Here is a 22,452-nt window from a genome sequence, read left to right on the forward strand (position 1 = left end):
AAAAAAATATGGACGACTCGACATCATCCGTTTCCGCTTGCCATATTTGAAGCTTTCAGGCGGGGGTGCACGGCGCTGACATCTTGGGACCGAGTCTGCGCAGTAGCGATTTCGGGACCGGAGTTGCGCAGTAGAGCGCAGGAAGTAGAGCAGGAAGTACAGCTGCGATATCTAAAGCCCGCCCACACTCTCGCAGATGCAGAACAATTAATTATGTTGGTGTGAAATAAACAGTTATGGAAATGTAGAAATTAAAGCTAAAGCTCTAATCTGCTCCCAAAAATTTCGAAAAAAGTCCGTTAGTGCCTCAGTGACAACTTCACTCAGAGAAGCCGTCAGTCTCAGCTGTCAATCATGACGTCACACCCCCCGTTTTTATAGCATCAAATAACTAACTCAAACTAAACTTATTTTTAAAACGAACAACTGAAATGAAATCATCGTGATGATAACTGCCTTCAGTGACATAAACTAACTTTGGGGAAACATTTTTAAAGTGTAATTTTATTATTTAGTTTGCCTCGCGTCCATTAGAAAACACAGAGGAGCGGCTATACTGGGACCGGTCACCGGGGGGCGATCGAGGCGCGAAAGCTTCAGTAAATGAGAGGGAGACTGCAGGCTTGATCTTTACACATAAAATGTTTTTATTTTTATTTTTTTATATCATCTTAAATATCACCGCATGCCATGCAGCTATATAGATGTGACCTTTCGTGGTTGTTTTTAAAATGCTTTATAGTGTTGCTTTAGCCATTGGGTAGACTAGCTAGCTAGATGTACAGTTACGTTGTTGTTGCGGTCCGCTAACGTTATACGATCAGATACTGCGACCGTTCAGTTACACGCACAATATAGCCTTCGTATTGCTTACATGATAATGTTTGATTTGTAAGTCAACGGTTCTGTCATGTCACTGGGTTTCTTGAAACCGAAACTGTTTCAGGACGTTGAGAGATGCAGCATGTCTGCAAAAGGAGCAAAAGCGCCATCTTCAGCCCAGAAGGAGACTCGACCATGATCCCTGGTGGCCAGGATCCACTTCAGCAGGACTTTGCAGAGACTCTGCCATCAGAGATGAGTGTGAGGATCTTCAGTGAGCTGGACATCAGGAGTCTGTGCCGGGCCTCGCTCACCTGCAAACACTGGAATGGCATAATCGAGGGCAGCGATCACCTGTGGAGGAGCCACTGTCTTACGGTGCTGGCTATTTGCCGGAGGGAGGTGAACGGGGACAGGCTTGATGGGTGTTCATGGAAGGTTTGTGTTATTGTTCTGTCTGAAAACATCTGCTTCACTGACCTCTGTTGTTTGTTTACCTTTCTTCTTTCTTCTGTCCCAGGTTACTCTTGTGTGTAACTACAGGAAAGTCTGCGTAAGAGGAGGTGGCTAAAGGGATAGATTTTAAAAATATCTAAAAATATTGGAACTGAAAGCATTACAAATTAAATATAAAATAATTAACTTCTCAACTTTTATTTAAGGTTTACAATAAAAAATTTTTTAAACAAAGCTTGATCTCTCTTTTTGCAAACTATATCCACTAAAAGACAGAGAAAATATTGTTTCATCAATTGTATTGTAGACAATTCATTACATAAACAATTTCATATCATTCAACAATAAAGCAAAATAAATAAATACCTTCTGAAGTAAATAAAGAAAGTATTTTTAATAGCTATAAGTAAGTACTTTCTGTTGACAAGTGACGTTTCCTTAACTCCTCCGTGGTCAATTTTATTTTAAACATTTAAAAAAAGTAATAATAATCATTGAAAAAAATCACATCAATAAGCGCAGCCTACAACACCTCACAATCACACATGCGATTGTGTGTGCGTCTCAAATGACGGCACTACAATCTGCGGAAATCTGCGCGCGCAGATTCAATGTGGGCCTGTTGTTTGTTTACGTTTCTTCTTTCTTCTGTCCCAGGTTACTCTTGTGCGTAACTACAGGAAAGGCTGTGTAAAGAGGAGGTGGCTGAAGGGCCGGTACAGTAACATCCGCTCAGCCGACGATATCCCACCCAACAGTATGTGTCCACTGGATGTGGAGACCTGGGGAGAGATACTAGAGGCAGAACTGGAGAGATAAGAGACTTGCCAACTGACTGAAATATAACAGATGCTGCATCTACAACGGAGCACTTCGACTGAAACACTTGCTGGATTATTTTATGGGATGATTTATAATCAGTGTTGCGAAAAACACATAGACTGAGGTGGTCTGAAGACATGATAATGTGTCTTTTGTAATGGAAAATGTCGTTTGTATTACTGAAATATGCTAGAGACTGTATGGGAAAGGAGATTTTATAGGTTTGAAATCATTTTATAGCTGAAACAGAGAGATAATGTCTTCACTCTTTTTATAGATCAACATAATTGTGCAAAAAAGAGTTTTGATTTTATAATCAGTGTTGTAGACGGAATACATGATAATGTGGCTTTTGTTATGGAAAATGTAGTTGTATTGCTGATGTGTGCTTGAGATCGTATGGGTTTTAGCTAATGGAATCATTTTATCACTTTGTAAGCTTTTTTTGAACAAAATTGAGCACCTTTTTTTAAAAACATTTTTGTATTAATTTATTAGATTTTAAGAGTCACCGCTAAAAGTGTTCTGCCTTAAATCATGCAACTATTATTTTTAAAAAAGCTAATATATTATTAAAAATCATGTGTCTTTATATGCTATACTTCTCCCCTCATCCCCAATCTCCCAATCTGTTTCTGCTGTTATGTCTGCATATGTCTTTATAATCACATAATCATTTAAACAATATAGAACTTAGACACACACAGATATCAATAATCAGCATATGAATCTCAACAATGGTGACATACTTATTGCTGCAATGCATGATGGGGGCCATGAGTTTTATACTGTGGTGGTTTAGTAGGGTTGGAGCTAAACTCTGCAGGACATCCGCTCTCTAGGATCGAACTTGCCAACCCCTGACCTAGAGCAGTGGTTCTCAAACCTGTCCTGGGGACCCCTCACCACTGCACATTTTGCATGTCTCCCTCATCAGACACCCAATTCAAATCTTAGAGTCTCTACTAATGAGCTGATGATTTGAATCAGGTGTGTTTGATGAGGGAGACATGCAAAATGTGTACTGGTTGGGGGTCCCCAGGACAGGTTTGAGAACCACTGACCTAGAGGAACAAAAATGTACCCTTAGAGGGTTAGTTCACCCAAAAATGAAATTGATGTCATTAACTCCTCGCCCTAATGTCATTCCACACCTGTAAGACCTCCGTTCATCTTCACACACAGTTTAAGATATTTTAGATTTAGTCCGACAGCGTATGCAAGTGTATGCACACTATACTGTCCATGTCCAGAAAGGGAATAAAAACATCATCAGAGTAGTCCATATGAGACATCAGTGGGTTAATTAGACTCTCTTGAAGCATCGAAAATACATTTTGGTCCAAAAATAACAAAAACTACGACTTTGTTCAGCATTGTCTTCTCTTCCGCGTTCGTTTTCAATCCTCAAATAAAGATTCAAAACAGTAATGAAGCAGCTTATTGATTCATGATTCAGATCGCGTGTCAAACTGCTGAAATACGTGACATTGGCGATCCGAATCATGAATCAATCCACTGATTCATAACCGTTTGATTCTTTATTTGAGGTTTGAAAACAAACCAGGAACCAGTATAGTGTGCATACACTTGTATACGCTGTCGGACTAAATATAAAATATCTTAAACTGTGTTCTGAAGATGAACGGAGGTTACGGGTGTGTAACAACATTAGGGAGAGTCATTAATGACATCAATTTCGTGAACTAACCCTTTAAGAGTAGGCCTACCAACCCAATGAAGGACACTTGCACATTTTTTTGACAGTGTTGTTGTTATTGTAAAGCTGTTCTACGAAGACAAAAAAATTATGCAAATAGACATAATGTTTTTTTTTTCTCACAAAAAAAAAACAATCTAAAAAAAGGTGTATATTTAATTTGGTTAATTATATTAATTTAATGAAAATATTTAAAGCTCATTAAACACGTAATTTGTGTGTGTGTATGTGTGTGTGTGTGGGGGGGGGGTATAGTTAATGTTATGGACACAAATGGCACAGCATTATGATTCTTCAGTTTCAGCACTTTGGACAGGGACAGTTTTAATCGCGAGAATAACGGTGATGGACACCAACACATTGGGATTAGGATCTAAATCTAATGCTTGATAAACTATTTACGATATCTATGACTCCTGGAATAATATGCTCTGCACTGGTGTATGTGAGCCTTGTGCATAAGCACAGATGAATGCTGCATGTCTGAATGGGTGTGTGATGGCTTGTGTAGACGTCACAGCATCTCTCAACAGCTTCCTGGGACCATCATCCGCCATCCCTTTAATGACGGGGAGCCCTGGAAACACATCGACCTCCGTTATCTCGCGACTATGGCCGCCGTTCCAGCGATAATAAACATCGCGATTTCGTTGAAAATCCAACCTAATGACGGACCCGTGTTTTATAAAGTGGACGGGACAAGGTTCGGCCAGAGCAGGACAATCAAAATGCTAACAGGATCCAAATACAAAATTGAGGTGATCGTGAAACCGGGTAGCACGGAGGCCATGTAAGTCGGTTCAACGGGAATACGCGGCTGAATTCGTCGTGTAAACCCTGTATTAGCTATGCGTCTGATAAATTGTTGCATATAGCCTAGCTCATAAAAAAAACATCTTATCGATGTTTTGCCTTTATTGTAACGATGTCGAAATATGCACCTGCGCCCCTGTAAGAAATGAAATAGCACATCGCTTATCCTATATATAGACTGCGTATGTGCATTAAATGGGATTCTTTATTTGGGAAATGCATTATCTTTAGAAACGTCTAATCGCTGTAGGCTACAACTGAACCATGCTGACGTGCACAAGTCTTTAATGTTTTATCGGCAGATAGATAGCCTGACACTTGTTTAAATGGGTTTTCAGCACAATGGGGATCGGTGGAAAGACCTTCCCGTTGGAACAGCAGTCCAAAGATGATGAGCAGATCGTCTACAATGGCACCTACGATACTGAGGGTGTGCCACACACCAAGAGCGGGGACAGACAACCAGTGCAGGTCTCCATTGAGGTAACAAAACCAGCACAGAATGATCAGCCTACTGAAATCATGTGGAATTTGGTAGATGCTAAATTGCTCAAACAAGAGGATTAGGGATTTGAAGCTAAGTATGAGACTTCACCCGACCTGGTGTGCATGATGCCTCGAATCACTGAAGGCATTTATTTGGTTGTTTATGATTTGCAGGTGATAAAACAGGACAAAAAAATCGTACATTGAAGGAGCTGGGGCTTGCAAGAGAGTGACAGGGGGTCTGTGGGAAAGTCTATAGGAAAAAAACTGTAAAAAAAAAAAAAAACGGTTTACATTTTTTTATAACTAGTTTAAAATAAACGGGTTAAGCAAAAAAAAAAAAAAAGATTAAAATAAAAATATATGCATTAGTTAGTTATTCATCTATTAAATAAATTAAATTAAGATAAATAAAATAAAAAATGATTAATATAAATAAATAAAAAAGTAGATTAAATAAATAAGAAATAAATATTACATATAACACTACATTACTATATTGAGTAGAACAAAATATATAATAATGTAACTGAAACAAATTTAACATTTATAATATTTTAAATGTTTATAAAAAATCTGTGTTTATAAAAGATAGATGCTTTATGAATTTTCCCTCACACAGGGATGGGTCTGTGGCATCTAAAAGATTGAGAACCACTGGCTTAAGCTGTATCTGGGGTGTCAGAATATCACATTGGAGTGCATGAGCTCTTTTGACCTTTTGTCCATTACCGCATAACAGCACCCTGGAAACCAGCTGCACAGCAGCCATCCACAATCCTGTCATTTACATTTACACACTTGGCAGACATTTTTATCCAAAGTGACATTGCATTAAAGCTAAAACCTTAGATTTCATGCCTATCCGGGGAACTGAAGCCACTATCTTGGCGTTGCTGACGTCATGCACTACTGATTGAGCTACAATTATTATTATTTTTTATAAGCAATCACCTTACACTTTCTTCAGAAAACAGAAACATCTAGCTAATAGTTTCTGAAATTCTAGGTCCTTTAATTTTGAAATCAGAATGTTAAGATTCATTAAAACATTTCAACACAACACTGATTATTATTTTCTACACTTTCTGCACACTACAGTTGATGCTTAAGGATACAAAGCCTATTTTTGTTATTATCAATATACATATATACAGTATAAAAAATAATCTCCAAAACACACACACACACACACACACACACACACACACACACACACACACACACACATATATATATAAAAAAAAATTTATACACTGCCTGGCCAGAAAAAATAAGTCACTGTTTGGATTTAAAAAGGCAAATGCTTAAGAGTCTATGATTGGATGAAAAATATATGCACCTCTTGATGGAATAATAAATGTTGTGATGTTATTTCCATAGAGGTGCATCAGTTTGTGGTCCAGATCTTGTAGTGTCAGTGTAAGAGTCCAGCTCTCTGTAAACTCTCCTCCAGCACATCCCAAAGACTCTCAGTGAGTTTAAGCTCTGGACTCAGAGGAGACAATTCATGAGTGAAGATGAATCTTCATCCTCACAACCATTCCTTCAGTCTGAGCTGATGAATCTGGACATTGTCATCCTGGAATATGGCCATAATGAGTCTTCCTAAATGAAAAGTTACACACTCCATCAATGAGGGTCAGAAGAACTGATGCCGAACATATAACGTGCTAGAGACATACTAATCACTGCAATAATGATAATCAATCATTGACTCTTGAGCATTTGCCTATTTAAATCCAAACAGTGACTATTTTATTTTTGGCCGTGGAGGAAGCAAGTACCTGGACAAGCAAAAAAAAATCTGTAACACCTAAAATAATAGCAATAAAAATGTATTAACTGTGAGCTAAATCGATTTAGGATATTACATGTATATATCTAGTTAATAACTTGTGTAATTTTGCATTGTTATAGAGCATATGAAGAGAGGTGAACTATTAAATGTTAACCTAACCTTCCATCTTCCTGTCGTCGCCAGTTCAAAGATGCCGGCATGTTTGAGACTGTGTGGCAAGTGAAATACTACAACTACTACAAGAGAGAACACTGCCAGTTCGGCAACAGCTTCAACTGCATCGAGTACGAGGCCAAGCCCAACGAGACCCGCAGCCTCATGTGGATAAACAAAGAGGTGTTCCTGTAAAACACAGCACAGAAGCAGCAGCAAACATGCACAATATGTCCCGTAACCATCATGGGGCCAATGTGTGTGGGACAGACGGCTCCAAGCTCCTCAGTGAACATTAAAGGATGATCCATCAGGGTATCTTTTCACCAGTCAAGCAATGTCTCTGTTTGTCCTACCACTGGTCATGCATGATTTCCAGTTTCAGTTGTCTGTCAGTTCGATCTGAATTTGCTTTATTTGCTGTATGTCTCAAACCTGAGCTGGTGAAACTCCAAAAAAGATGAGTTTTAGGATTTTCAGCTCTCTCTTGGTCATTTGCACATCACACATCTGCTCTATTATGGTAACAAATACACTGAGACCATCTTTCCATGAGACTCAGATAAGAAGGCTCTGAAGGCCTGTATTTAACCCAGTCATTTGCTGTTAAAGAGACAGGCAACGCTTGCTCAAAAAGGTGCTCTATGAACGTACACAGGCTATACATGATACTCTATATTAGTGTGTAATCATAAAAGTAAAGACCAGTCAGTTAATATTGTGGTCTTTTGGAACCAGCGTAAAACAATTATTTATTTGTGACAGGCGTGCCTGTTTATGGTGTGAATGGATGTTTCATTATTTCCTATTACTGCTTAAACTCTTATTTATGTTGCCTATTTGTTCACAGAAGCATTAGTTCACTGGTGAGAGTTAGACGTGAATGAGAAATGAAGTTAGTGCTTTATTTTGACTTTATTACATTCCTATTTTTATTCATATTCTGATTGTGTTTGCCTGTGTGTTACTGAATATCAGTCTTGATTTGAATCAGTCAAGTGTGACTTTGAGCCAAACTTTTGACTTTTTTTGTAAGAATATAAAAAATATTGTTGCTTGAAGTTCTGTGCTGTTTTATTAAATGTGTTACAGTTTAAGACAAAATACCAAAAGCAGAAAAAGAAAAAAACGTACAAATATGCAATAAACTGTAAAATGACACACTGGTTGTTTTTAGTTACGCATATTAATTTAATTTAGTAACCTTATAGCTGACAGACATTATAGATAACTATAATGACCATAATGTGAAGCTATTTTTGTCATCGGATAGCTGCTGCAGATTAAATACAGTATATGGGTTGTTATTTTTAATATGAATGAATTCATGCAGTGTCATGCTTATGGTGCCCAGCCCACATGGGCTTATATGACACTATCCAATCATTAGGAAAGATGACCATCAAAATGTAATCATATGCATACAATAAAACAATATAATAAGCCACAACATCCTGACATAATCACAACTAAATTACCTCCTGTCAGGGTACAAAGTATTTTGTCGTAATGTCCATGCCTTCTCAACAAAGGTTGCCATACAAAAAATAATAATTTTCAAATGACCAAAACATAATTTCACCTTCAGGAAACTAAAATTAAAATACAGGTTTTTCTGTTGCATCATATTATACAAACCAATTCTTAAATTATTATACAGTGGGCAATAAAACATAAAATGGAATTCATCCTTCACCTCACATAAATCACATACAGAACATAACCTGTCCTCCAATGGGACTCCTTTAAAGCTCTAGGGGAAGATAAGAAGTAATAATAAGTATGTTTATGGATCTTTTTAATAATAAAACCACCAATAAAATGCTTTCATGACATATATAAAATGTGCCACAGCATAAACAAATAATAAAAAACACAAATAAAAAAAAACATTTAAAAATGTATTCATTACACATGTAAAACATTGCAAAAAATGCAGGTGTTTTATTTAGCCCCAATACCAAAAATGTTCATTACAAAAACAATTGTATTGTATTGTACTTTATTTTTTACAATCAGGTAATTCAACATGAACCAATAATGAAGGCATTTCAAATTATATATAAACGTTTAAATTCTTAAAGGGACAGTAGGCTACACACACACACACACACACACACACACACACACACACACACACACACACACACACACACACACACGTAGTGTTTACATGTTTTATGGGGACTTTCCATAGCATAATGGATTTTATACTGTACAAACCGTATTTTCTATCCCTTACACTGCCCCTGCCCCTAAACCCACCCATCATAGGAAACATTCTGCATTTTTACTTTCTCAGAAAACTTCTTCTGTATGATTTAAGATGTTTTCCTCATGGGGACCTAAAAATGTCCACACAAGGACAAGGATTTCGGATATTGCCATAGTTCCAAACCTGTATGAATTTATCTCGTCTGCGGAACACAAAATAAACACTATATGGTCACACTATGTGTGACCATATAGTCACACATAGTGTGACTATATGGTCACACTATGGTGTGACCACATCAACCGTTTGGCTATCCATATTCTTCAAAATTTCGTCTTCAGTGTTCAGCAGAAGAAATAAATTCTTGCAGGTTTGGAACAACATGAAGGTGAGTAAATAATGACTGAATTTCACTTTTGTGTGTGTCTGTGTGCGTGTGTGTACTGTCCCTTTAAGTAACAGCATAAATAAATATCCATACATCTCCTCTTCAGTAAAGTCAAACACAAGGTTTCTCTTTCTGACTCAAAATCATTTGATAAGCGTTAATGATGCAAATGTTCGTGTATATTCACAGAGAGAGAAACTAAGGCAGAAATACCCGGATGTGATGTGCTGTTCTAATGCACCTCCCCCCTCCGCTCCGCTTCAGTCTCCGCTCTCCCTCCCTCCCTCTCTCTCTCTTTCTCTCTCTCTCCACCACCACCACCAGCTCAACCCACTGCCTCTTCTTCCCCCTCCGCTACGGACCTACCGAAGCTACTGCAGTGAATCCGTCATCCGTCGACTGAAAAGACCGAGGAGAAAATCCGAGCGACGCGCTACGCGACTTCCTCGCTCAGAAGAATAACCGTCACCGAAAAGCGACAGTTCAGTTCCGCGAGATTCTGCACAAGGCGAAGACAGCCCCGGCGACAGAATGGTAAGGGTCCCCAACCGTTGCAAATGTATCCGAGATAGCCGATACTTCCTATACTGTTGCGCCTCGTATCAATCGGGCGTTTAAAGCGCTTTTCTGGTTCCGTGACGGGCTGGAAATGCGCTCTCGGTGTCGTGATCAAAACCGTTGTTGATAAAACAGAGCCATGGCTGTCAGTGTGGCCCACGTTCAGGCTCTGTTAGGCTATTAACAGAGAAACACACACGGGAAACACGTCGCTATCTTATATATTTCACTGTAAATGCTGTGTTTGCCCCGATCAGTGATCAAATGTAATGGCGCGGCTGGGAAAGAGAAACATTGTGTGGCTGCTAGTAGCCGAGGCTCGCTCAATCGATACCGCTGTCAAACTGATCGAGAGCTGGTTTGCGTGTAAAATAGATTTGTTGACAACTTCAATCGACTGGTTGATTCTCCAGAAATTATTGAATTTGCTGAGCCATCAGTTATGAGACGGGGATTCCTACATTTGGGGAACTTTTCTACCCCCCTGGCACGATTTTAAATACGTGCTTCTTCATGAAACTTTCGTTTTAAAAGTTTAGATTATAACAGGATTTTCACTCATTTTTAAGGTTTTTTAAAGGGATAGTTCACCCAAATTTTTTTTTAATGTATTTTACTCACCCTCAAATTGTTTCAAACCTTAATTACTGATGAACACAAAGAAAGATTATATAAAGAATGTTTGTAACCATACAGGTGTGTGTGTGTGTGTGTGTGTGTGTGTGTGTGTGTGTGTGTGTGTGTCCCATACTATGGGTTGCTTAAATTTTCATTCTTGGGTGAACTATCCCTTGTTAGCTAGAAGGTCTCTGTTTGGGCTTGTCCATCCACCCAGTCTTTTTCAGCTTACCCTGTATAATAATTTTCTAAAAAGTCATAAAATTAGGGGGATTTCCCCTTGCATCTTTTCAATTTTGCATCATTATATATTAAAGTCACAATATGTAATTTTGTTGCCCCTACATGTCCCATATTCAAAATGAAGGCGTAGTACGCAGTAGCTTGATGACTCCTTGATTTTGCGGAGCTTTTATTATGTCACCGACATCTGCTTCTTCCGCCCATGTTTATGCGGGGTAACAAAAGCAGTGCTGTTTTATCATATAGATACATTATTTGAGTGTGTTATAAGTCTATTTTATAATGTCACTTTATTTAGCGGCTACTCTGAGACACTTGTTCACACTGCAATGAGGTAGCTTGATATTAGGCATGGTACTCGCGGTAAACCCAGAAAACCAGATTTAAACAATAAGGCTTACTGTGTTGAGCTGTATAACTATTTGTTTTCTGTCAGTTCATGTATCCAAAGAGTTGCTCACATGTCTAATAAAACACAATATAATAAAACCGGAAACCAAGGTTAATGTGGGTATGATGTCATTGATAGGCGATGCACAGACATGGTCCAGAAATCTTACATATTGTGCCTTTAATATGTGCATTTCTGTTGTTCTTATAACGAGACAATCACTGTCCCGAACACTGCTGTCGTTTCCGCCACACCAGGCATTGTAGATTACAAATGGGTTTCTTCAAAAACCTAATGGTTATTATAAAAATTATGAAGTAACTGGAATGTTTTTAGATTTTACATGATGATCTGAGAGTGGCTTATTAGGTGTCGTTGGCCAAATGGCTTGAGTTTATTAGAAACATTGTTGATAAATCAAGCTTACATGGCTTCACTGTAGTGTTGTGTATGCTATTGTGACAGTTAATGAGCTGATTGACATCAGAGGAAGTTGTACATCTCAAGGTTTTGGTCATACTAGTCCAATCTATATCTACCAATATACAGTAAGTTGAGATGACAGAGGAATGTGTGCCAAACGAGGGTTTGATTGGATGTACTGCCGTTGAGGTAAACAAAATATATGGGATGTTAATATTTATTTTGCCATCATAACTATAAATCATTGTTTTTTTGCATTTTCTTTTCAGAACAGAGCTGCAACCCATTTTTGACTTTTGACCTACCAAAAATGATTTATTTTTAAATTGCTGTCTAGTAAACTGGTCATTTTGACTGGTCAAATAATGGAAACTCATTGGTCTAAAGGTGTGGGAACCCTGAACCTGTTGTTTGTGTGTTGTAGGCATTGAATTTAGCCTCAATTTACACCGAATTGCTGTCATGAGCAGGGGGCCAATACAATGAGTATGCATGTATAATTAATGATAGCTAATAAAAGATACACAATGTAAAAGTTTAAAAAAGACCTTAGTTGGAATGAGCACTTAATCAGATGCTGGCATCGGCTAATGAGAGAATGGCAGTCTGCATATCTGTGTATCAATGCAAATAAGAAACTCAATGCACTCAATTCAAAGAATAGAAAAGCATGCACACTTGGGAAGTATAGTGTAGCATTACGTGCTTCAAGTTCTAGCTTCACAGACCCAGAATTAGCCTAGTCCCAGACACTACCAAAACCATGTCTATATTTATTTTAAATTTTATCCTGTGGCCCAAATATTTATAGTGCTTTAAGATCCAGCCTACACAAATCAGATCTCTTTCACATTTCCAGTGCTGACCGAAAATGTGTTAAATAGATTTTACCATGGTACCATACTACCATAAAACTGAATAAAAAATACCATTGACTAACTTTATGCTTAAGTTTATATTCTTAAATAATGGCCAATTAAAGGACAACTCCGGTGAGAAATGAACCTAGGGGTAATTAACAGATGGTTACCGAGTAGATCGTTCTCTGGGATGCGTTTTCATGAAAATCGAATGTAAAGAGTTTTATCTTTAAAAACAGATTAGCTTATAACACTAGTCTATGGTGCACAGGGTAGACACAGGGTGGTAAAATTAAATCGCAAGTTAATACGACTAACAAGGCTCAAAATAGCCTCACACTAACACGGCAGCATAATGAGGGTCCCTACATGCAAACCGAAGCAGTGAGAACTTTGTAAGAGTACAAACAGATTAATAAGAAGAACCTTTATAAACAGTGCATTACCCATTCACGGACAGGCGCCATCTTGGAAAACAGTCTCGACGAATCGATCCACGAGCGCTGTTCTAAGTGAGCTGGTCGATAGGAATTAAGTTTGTGAAATGTAATAACATGGACATTTTTATTTTTATTTATTTATATTCTCTGTTGTGTTCAGTGTTTCCGGAAACACTGGACCCTATGAGATTCCAAGTCACAGTTCATCACTTAGCAGAGCGCTCGTCGCTTGACGAGTCGAGACTGTTTTCCAAGATGGCGCCTGTCTGTGAACGCGTAATGGACTGTCTTTATAAAGTATCTTCTTATTAAACTGTTTGTACTCTTACAAAGTTCTCAATGCTTCGGTTTGCATGTAGGGACCCTCATTATGCTGCTGTGTTAGTGTGAGGCTATTTTGAGCCTTGTTAGTGGTATTAACTAGCGATTTAATTTCACTACCCTGTGCCCCATAGACTAGCGTCATAAGCTAATCTGTTTTTAAAGATAAAACTCTTTACATTCGATTTCGATGAAAACGCATCCCAGAGAACGATCTACTCTGTAACCATCTGTTAATTACCCCTAGTAATTAACAGTAATTTTAGGTTTCAGAAGTGTGCTCGCGAGTGTCCCCTTTGCAGCCGGTGTGCGCATTTTTGTGACAGACTTCTACCCGACAGTCAAAGCAGTGTTATGTCATTAAAAAGTGTGAACTTGGTGGAAGATTTCAAGGGCTTAGGGTTCCATTTGGGACATGGCCGCAGATGAATATGAGCTTGAAGGGGCGGTTTAAGTGCACTAAATGATTGAAGAAGTCACCAGAGAGTTGCCAAGCCTTGTGTTTTCGCCAGAACATCCAGTTATGACGTTTTGATTAAACATTATGATGTCAAAACATTTGAAAAAATAAATAAAAATGAAACCTGCTCAGATGACCTCTTGCATTGCATTTAGTAGGGGGTTAAACGGATTGTAGTTGATCCATGATCCATACGGACCAGGCTCCATGCGGATTAATTGCAAGTTTAACCACCTTAGAGGGAAAGGTTATCAGTTGCAGATGTTTTGTCTTGCTAGTTTGCGCATTTCAATAGATTTTAAACCATTCCAGCGCTGGAAAATATTTGTTCTCTTTACTGATCGGTCACTTGCCTTTTAATGATAGGCTAATAGTTTTTGCTGTGGTATCAGAGTACTCAAAGCTGCAGTCTGTAACTTTTTTTGGGCTAAAAACTGTCCAAAAATAATTTGAGCAAGTACGTAACCAGCCAGTGTTCAGAACGATATCTTACCTTAGCCTGATTCACAATGGTTAGCTTAACAATGCGCTATAATTTGAGTTGTACTGGGAGCTTTCCGCAGAAAAATACAAGCTTCCACCATCCGTCTTTGCATCGTTATGTCATGTCTGTATGGACTTCGGGCCAGTATAGGCTATTCCGCGTGTGTTGATGCTGCAGGTGGTGACTCATTTGTAGCCGTTTCTTACAGCAGCTGGAATATAATAAAACTTGGCATTTTGATAGCGGCTTGTAATCTAGAAAGTCAAAATGGCAATAATCGTTGAAGGACAACCCACACAAACTCCTCAAAACATTCGATTTTTCCACGATGAGGAGCCGTGCCGATGCACAACCCCCCCTAAAGAAGATCACTCTGAGATTGCTGATCCGAAAAATGATCCGAGCCATCACTCAAACACCGTGATATGATCCGAACTGTGAGTTTTGAAACGTTAGCATTTAGAAAATAGATGGGGTGAATTCTCATTTCATGCTGACTTTGAAATAATTTTAAAAAGTGAATTATGCAAATGTGTATCTGTTGACGTCATGTTTAGAGGTGATTTGCATATTCTTCTATGTCAATACTAATTAAAATTAAACTGTTATTAAAGCATTTCTTCCCAACTAAAGTACAAATCACTAGGGTTTCCCTCTTGGTCATGAAAGTAAAGACACTGATGCATCTACTGAAGAAACCTCCTGATTAAACATTTGAAATGATTTGGAATTCAGGCCTTCGTTCCCAGTATGAAAGTTTCCTCCAGGTTTTGTCTTTCCTTGCCTGCTGACTTCCTCACGCTTGAGACTATATAACCAGATGAAGTAATCCTAAACCCTCAATCCACTTTAAGTTAATTTGCTGTCTCTCTACCGCTAGTCAAAATAGCACAGGGCACTCAACCTTAGCTAACCTACTAGCTGTGGTCTGTTTGTAGTGCACGTGAGCGTGCTGACTAATTTTAGAGGGAGAGACGTACTGAAACGGCTTTGTTTGAATACAGTAAACTAGAAGTCACTGTTTGACCGTGCAGTGACTAAAATGACCTGTCCCACACGGGTTTTATCTACTTCCACGCCATATGTGCAAACACACACTCCAAAAATACACCTCCTCTACTGCACGTTTTATCAGCACTGAAGTGTGCTTGACCAAAGTGCTCACATTTATTTAAATTGTAACGCTTATCCCAATGAAATGGCTGGATCACATAGCTATTAGCCACACAGGAACACGACTTTGTAAGCTGTGAAACTACGTGATACACATTTAATGGAGAGCTCCAGATATTGTGGAAGTTGGCGTAGAACCTTCAAGGCACAGCACTGCCCCAGTTTATCTGTCCCGCTCTCTATATTGGGTTGTGGTAGCTTTGGTTTCTTCCTGCAAGTCATGACAGGCCTCCGGCACACCGCCCCACCACTTGCTGACTTGAAACAACTTGATTTTTGTTTGGGTTGTCACACCTACCAAGAAATCTTTTGCAGAAATCTTGCTCTCTGGCGGTCTCATTGTCACTTAAAAATGAAATTGTATCATTTACTCATGCCAGTAATGGAAGACGTATTATTTTCTTCTTTGAAACCTCAAATTAGAGATGTTAAGCAGACTCTTCTGCTCACCAAGGCTGCATTTATTTGACTGAAAATACAGTAAAACTTGTTACATCAAATATTATTACAGTTTTAAATAACTTTTCTTTCATTTTTATATTTTTTAAATGTTATTTATTCTTGATTTTGGGGCTCAAAAAACATTTCTGATTACCTTCTTAAACCCTTTTTTGCAGATTTCTTTTTGTAAATAGTACGTTCAAAAGAACAACATTTACTTGAAATAGAAATCTTTTATAAGATTTTACATTTCTTTACGGTCACTTTTGATCAATTTAATTTGCTGAATTTTGAATAAAGTATTGGTTTATTTATTTATTGTTATTGTTTTTAATCTTACTGACCCCAAACGTTTGAATGTGTGTGATATTAGAATCATTTATTCCAGTATTGCATGCAGGGAAAAGGCACTGCTGTCCCATGTGCAGTCTCTCTTTGTCCCTTCTTCCTCTCTTTCTCTGCTAAGTTATCTCTATCCTGCTGTATTGCTTGTTCTCTTCTTTCTCCGTCTCAGTTTTTTTTTTCTGCTGTCCCTGTGTGCCGAAGCTGGGAGGTTATGGGGTGGCCTGATTTCTCTCCTGGCTTATTGCTGTGTTTTTTAGGGCTGTTTTCTGCATGTCCAATCATTGGGGAACTTAAACAGCACAACGAATTGACGCGTTCCACACAAATCGACTTAATTATGTAATCAATTACATCGACACGTCGTTCCAGCCCTTGTGTATTTCCACTCTAATATATAACAAAGGAACCTCTGGCTAGAAACCTCTATAGAACATGTCAGTCGGCAGAAATTGTGCAATGCTGTTTATTTTGTGGTTGATACTTCGCATCTTAGAAATGACCTTTTATAGTTGATTAATGAAAAGGGTGTTGTAAAGTGAGGCCAAATAAGGTTGCGAATCGAATATGAAATCGGATACCTAAAGGGATAGTTCACCCAAAAAATTATAATTAGCCCATGATATACTCCCCCCACCCCCCAAACCATCTTAGGTGTATATAATTTCTTCTTTCAGACAAACACAATCGGAGTTATATTAAATAATGTCCTGGCTAATCCAAGCTTTATATTGGCAGTGAATGGCAGCCCAAAATTTGAAGCCCAAAAAGTGTGCCTCAAAGCCCAACATGGCTCCGTGGGGTGAATAAAGGTAAAAAGTAAAAAGATTACTCTTTCAAATAAATGCTCAAAGAATCCTGAAAAAAAAAGATGCTGCAAAATCCAGACGTCACAGGAAATTAGATATTGCCGTTTATGAGTAAAGTCAACCAAGTCATCAATAAAGGATTTTGCAGTTTCCCTTTCAGTATACTTTTGATTATGTATTGTCTATAGCTGCGTAAAAACTCCCGAAAAATTCAGCTAGTGAAGATCAGGTGGCTGTTATATTACTATTGTCAAAAATAGCGAATGCTAAATGCGCAAGACGTCAGAACATTGCTTTGGTTACCAACGTGTCAATCATTGCAATTTTGAGAGAATTCAGTTACACACACACACACACACACACACACACACACACACACACACACACACACACACAATGATAATTTAGGGGATTCAATCTGTATTTAAATGCAGTTGTCACTCCTGAAACTTCACAGTGTGTTGGTCGTCTGTGTGTTGTCTACAATAATACACACAGCAAAATCCATTTCCATTAGCTGTCTGTAGCACTGTAAACTCACTCTGCAAATCTGATTAACTTCTTAGCTAAGACACGTTAAGTGCCATAGTGGTGACTCTGAGGACCCTTTCGTCTTGTGACTCTGGTGACCGCTATGTGTCATGAACTTAGGAACATTAATGAAAAAGTTTTTTGAGGATTGATGTAATTAGAGTCATATATTATGCTTGCTTGAGGTGTTTTAAAACGTGAAGAAATCATTATATATAATCATACTCATATAAGGGAATTTATTTTCTCAAACAGTATCAACGACAGTCAGAAATGAACTCCCCTTGGTTAACATTTGAAGTGTTTTGTCATGCTGATTCAGACTCTTGTTCTCTCTCTACAGGGAAATGAGGCGAGTTACCCATTGGAGATGTGCTCACACTGTAAGTAAATTGGGTACTATATTCTAGTACTTTTCCATACTTTTTATTCTTGTAAATAGGCTTATCCAGTCATAGTTTATGCAGGTCGAACACTAGATCTAAAACAATGCCTGGTCCACATCTGGATTTGTTTCAGGACTCAAAAACGTGTTCAGCATCAATAATTCAACAATATAGAACATAGTGATTATGTAATTATTGAGCAAAAGATTATGTAGATGACGAAATTTGGAAAGTGTCCAGAGCTCCTCTGATGCATTTTGTATGCTAGGATGGCTTAAAATCCCTTTAAGGCAAGTCAGTCCACATGGAGGCCATCTTGACAGGCCCCTGAGGCAGTGATTGAATGAGGTTTGTTTCCTTCCTACAAGAAAAGAACAAGATCTTGCATTATATTACACTACTGCATAAAGTAAATATCTTTAAAATAGTTTGTACTTTTGGATAATATATGAACTATATGTAAAATATGTAAAAAAAAGTCAAAAAAAAAAAACATTAAAGCATGTTAACCTAATCTATTAACCCAATAAATGAAATAATTAACTTTTAAAATATATATTTTTTAAACTGCTTTGAAGGAATGATTTAATGACTCACTCATAAATACTTTTTTAACAAATCTCTTGAATGAATGGCAAATGGCAATGGCAAAAACAGTTTTAACATTCATTTGTTGTACACCTAGTGGTCTAATGATGTAATGGTCCGCAGCGCCAGCACAGATTTTAATATTCTGGTGTGATGTTGTAAAAGGTTTACTAGACATGGAGTGAATCGCCGTCATTTAGGAATGGGATCCCCTGGATGTTTGAATCAAGATTGCAATGTTTTAACGATTAACCGTGCAGCTCTATTAGTCACCTTCATGTTGCTCGTCGTAGGTGATCATTAGGGCTGCTCTCTAATATGCAACTAATCGTTAGTCAACCGTATAAACATGCAAATATTTGGCTAATTTCTGGATGTAACCATCACAAAATCAGTCATTTTGATCTCACAAAAATCACAAATGATTGAGAGAGAGTGAGAGAGTGAGAGAGTGAGTGAGAGAGTGAGTGAGAGAGTGAGTGAGAGAGTGAGTGAGAGAGTGAGTGAGAGAGTGAGTGAGAGAGTGAGAGAGAGTGTGAGTGAGTGAGTGAGTGAGTGAGTGAGTGAGTGAGTGAGTGAGTGAGTGAGTGAGTGAGTGAGTGAGTGAGTGAGTGAGAGAGAGAGTGAGTGAGAGAGAGAGTGAGAGAGAGAGTGAGAGAGTGAGTGAGAGAGTGAGTGAGAGAGTGAGAGAGTGAGTGAGAGAGTGAGAGAGTGAGAGAGTGAGTGAGAGAGAGAGTGAGAGAGTGAGTGAGTGAGTGAGTGAGTGAGTGAGAGAGTGAGAGAGTGAGTGAGTGAGTGAGTGAGTGAGTGAGTGAGTGAGTGAGTGAGTGAGTGAGAGAGTGAGTGAGAGAGTGAGTGAGTGAGTGAGAGAGTGAGTAAGAGAGAGAGAGTGAGAGAGTGAGAGAGTGAGTGAGAGAGTGAGAGAGTGAGTGAGAGAGTGAGAGAGTGAGAGAGTGAGAGAGTGAGTGAGTGAGTGAGTGAGTGAGTGAGTGAGTGAGTGAGTGAGTGAGTGAGTGAGTGAGAGAGTGAGAGAGTGAGAGAGAGTGTGAGAGAGTGAGAGAGTGAGAGAGTGAGAGAGTGAGAGAGTGAGTGAGTGAGTGAGTGAGTGAGTGAGTGAGAGAGTGAGTAAGAGAGAGAGAGTGAGAGAGTGAGAGAGTGAGTGAGAGAGTGAGAGAGTGAGTGAGTGAGTGAGTGAGTGAGTGAGAGAGTGAGAGTGAGTGAGTGAGTGAGTGAGTGAGTGAGTGAGTGTGAGTGAGTGAGTGAGTGAGTGTGAGTGAGTGAGTGAGTGAGTGAGACATAAAAATACATCATTTTTGGTCTTATATCAAAAGTTTGTACTTTTTGAATACATCATTCAAAACTGACTACTTTTATTTGTGTGCACTGACATTATCCACTAAACGTTGTGCCTTTGTAAAATAAAGAAAACCAACCGGATGCGCTTTCTGCCATATTGATCTCCGTGAACTTCGAAACTCTGCGTGATCTTTCCTCACAGACATGCGAAATACATCGGTCGAAAGCTTGAAATGTCTGTTTTTAAATAAACCAATTCAAATGGAAAACAAACATTTTGAGACGGTTCAGAGAGTCTCCTTACTGTTTTTTAACAACACATTCGTAATCATTACTTTTGCCGATGCAATGTGGCAAGCTTTATATGCGCTTGAGCGCTGCTTAGGCTGTGTATTATTTATAAGCAATTAAATTAAAGGCAACATTTATTTTTTATTTAAATGGCTTATTAAAGGTGCACAATGTAGTACTTTTGCAGTAAAAAATATTCGAACACCTCTAGGCCAGTGTTATATATTTCGTTCAGTTGAGTTCTTACAATATCCTAAATGTTTCCAACTATTTGCAAATTGTGAGAAAATTCCAGTTTTAACCAAAGAACAGAGACGTCTGAGGGAGTCGCCTGACAATTGCGTCATATCTGCGTTACCCTCGGTTTACGGTTTTATTTAACAGAAACGCTTTACTCTCACTGCAGTGTGAACAGGTCACAGCAGCCGCTGAGCAAACGCACAGAGTAACGTCATAAAATCATTTAATACACACTTTACTTTAACACAATTTAATCTAATATGATGAACAGAGCTGCGTTACCCCATACTCATGACCAGAAAAGCAGAAATGGTGCGGCCACTGTGGCATAATAAAAGTCCCGCTGCTCGCGAGGCGTGTGTCGTTCATCTCATTAACAATCGCTCCAGCGGCCGTGCTCAACTCCTCAACACTCGGCCCTGCTCTGCTTCACTACAGTAACGTTAATAATCACATCCATCAACATGATTTCGGTCCATATTCTTTTCCACAGGCTGTGAGGCGAAGACCACATGCCAAGATTCTGCGCTCAAACTTACCGTTATCAAACTACGGCTTAGTTTTGAATAAGCGACCTCTAGCGGACGGAAAAGTTACATAGTGCAACTTTAATATACACGTGCGATTTAGTCGACTGATCACTTGCATGAGCGACTACTAGTCAACTGGAAAAAATCTTTAGTGGAGGGCAGGCCTAGTGATCAGAATAAGCAGCAGTCCGTGTGGTCCTTTAAACACCTGTGCCTGCTGCAGGAAGATCAGGGCATGAGGGAGAGGGCTTTCCCTGGATCAGTGGGGCTCTCCAGGTTTGGATGAGGGCCAGTGCAAGTGCAACCACCAGACTAGACAGGGTGGCGTAAGGGTTCTGCTTTGGAAATGTGGGCTATAAATGCCTCCAGCTGGTAAAGGTTAGTCTTGGGGCTGCGGGAAGCACGGGTCTGTTTATTTTTAGAAGTGGTGGGGATGAGTAAAAAGATCATGAGGTGAGGGTCCGCTTTTAGTTTAACTCTTTTCAGTGGTGCTTTTCAATCAGAGTTACTAAAAGAAAGACAGCACAGCGTTTGTTTGAGAGATTTACTTTTTAAATGATAATTAAATATTTTTTGGTGTATTTGAAGTCTTTGATTGCACCAGATACTATGTATAACTACATTACCCAGAGTTCCCTGGGCACAAGCACAGTGGTTAAGTTGCTATGGCAACTTCACAGCAACCACAGAGATGGGGTTAAGATGGGTCTTACTCATACGTACAGCACACAGCAGAGAATAAGCTGTGTGTGTGTGGTTGTGTGTGCGTGTGTGTGTGCGTGTGCTGTGAATAAAAGGACGCTTTCAAACATTTGATAGCACTTACCCCAGGCAAATCCAGTGATTTTGTTCTTCCTCGTATTGTTCAACATATAGTGATTAAAGCATTGGGAGGTCAAAGGTCAAGGTAAGAGGTGAAACATAACCCAATTACCAGGAGATTATGCCACAGAATGAGGTTACAGTAATTAATTGTGCAGGACTGTAACTGGGTGATAACGAGTGAGCTGCTGTGAAACTGAGCCACCTGTTGGTCAGATGGGTGCTTGGCAACCACAAGGACATCATAAGGCCTCTTAAATTAGCAGATGTGGTAACACAACACGCATGACATCATCCCAAATCAGTTTTGTAGATGAGATGCATCTGGCAAACGCAGATTGTTTATTTGACATGCTAGAGAAATTATGATTCTGGTCACCAGCCCCTACATTTCACCACTGCACTGATTTGTTGTATCACAAAAAGGCATTATAGTTAAAGGAAGTGTATGTAAGACTGTGGCCAAAACTGGTAAAGCAGTCACATTCAAATGACTGTAGAGTGGTGTATCCACCTCCCCCTGACTCGA

The 22,452-nt window shown here is 38.9% G+C and overlaps 3 protein-coding genes across 3 annotated transcripts in view; all 3 read left to right on the forward strand.

Annotated features, from left to right (window-relative positions):
• Nucleotides 1–964: 964 nt before the first annotated feature.
• LOC137072905 (F-box only protein 48) lies at nt 965–2,892 on the forward strand. Its single transcript, XM_067440906.1, is given in 3 exon segments — nt 965–1,013; nt 1,016–1,260; nt 1,936–2,892. Coding segments are annotated over 3 exon segments (456 nt in total). The 3' UTR covers nt 2,098–2,892.
• A 1,452-nt stretch (nt 2,893–4,344) lies between these two features.
• cnrip1a (cannabinoid receptor interacting protein 1a) lies at nt 4,345–8,234 on the forward strand. The gene is made up of 3 exons (XM_067442617.1): nt 4,345–4,610; nt 4,972–5,116; nt 7,104–8,234. Exons 1-3 carry the CDS (start codon nt 4,432–4,434, stop codon nt 7,266–7,268), a joined length of 489 nt encoding a protein of 162 aa, XP_067298718.1. The 5' UTR covers nt 4,345–4,431; the 3' UTR covers nt 7,269–8,234.
• A 1,717-nt stretch (nt 8,235–9,951) lies between these two features.
• ppp3r1b (protein phosphatase 3 (formerly 2B), regulatory s1ubunit B, alpha isoform, b) overlaps nt 9,952–22,452 on the forward strand; it is a 28,533-nt gene continuing 16,032 nt past the window's right edge. The window contains exons 1-2 of the mRNA XM_067440903.1: nt 9,952–10,210; nt 18,114–18,153. Coding sequence (XP_067297004.1) covers nt 10,208–10,210; nt 18,114–18,153 — 43 coding nt within the window. The 5' untranslated portion in view covers nt 9,952–10,207. The remainder of the gene's footprint in view (nt 10,211–18,113; nt 18,154–22,452) is intronic.

This window comes from Pseudorasbora parva, chromosome 4 (assembly GCF_024679245.1).
Source record: "Pseudorasbora parva isolate DD20220531a chromosome 4, ASM2467924v1, whole genome shotgun sequence".
Taxonomy (NCBI): domain Eukaryota; kingdom Metazoa; phylum Chordata; class Actinopteri; order Cypriniformes; family Gobionidae; genus Pseudorasbora; species Pseudorasbora parva.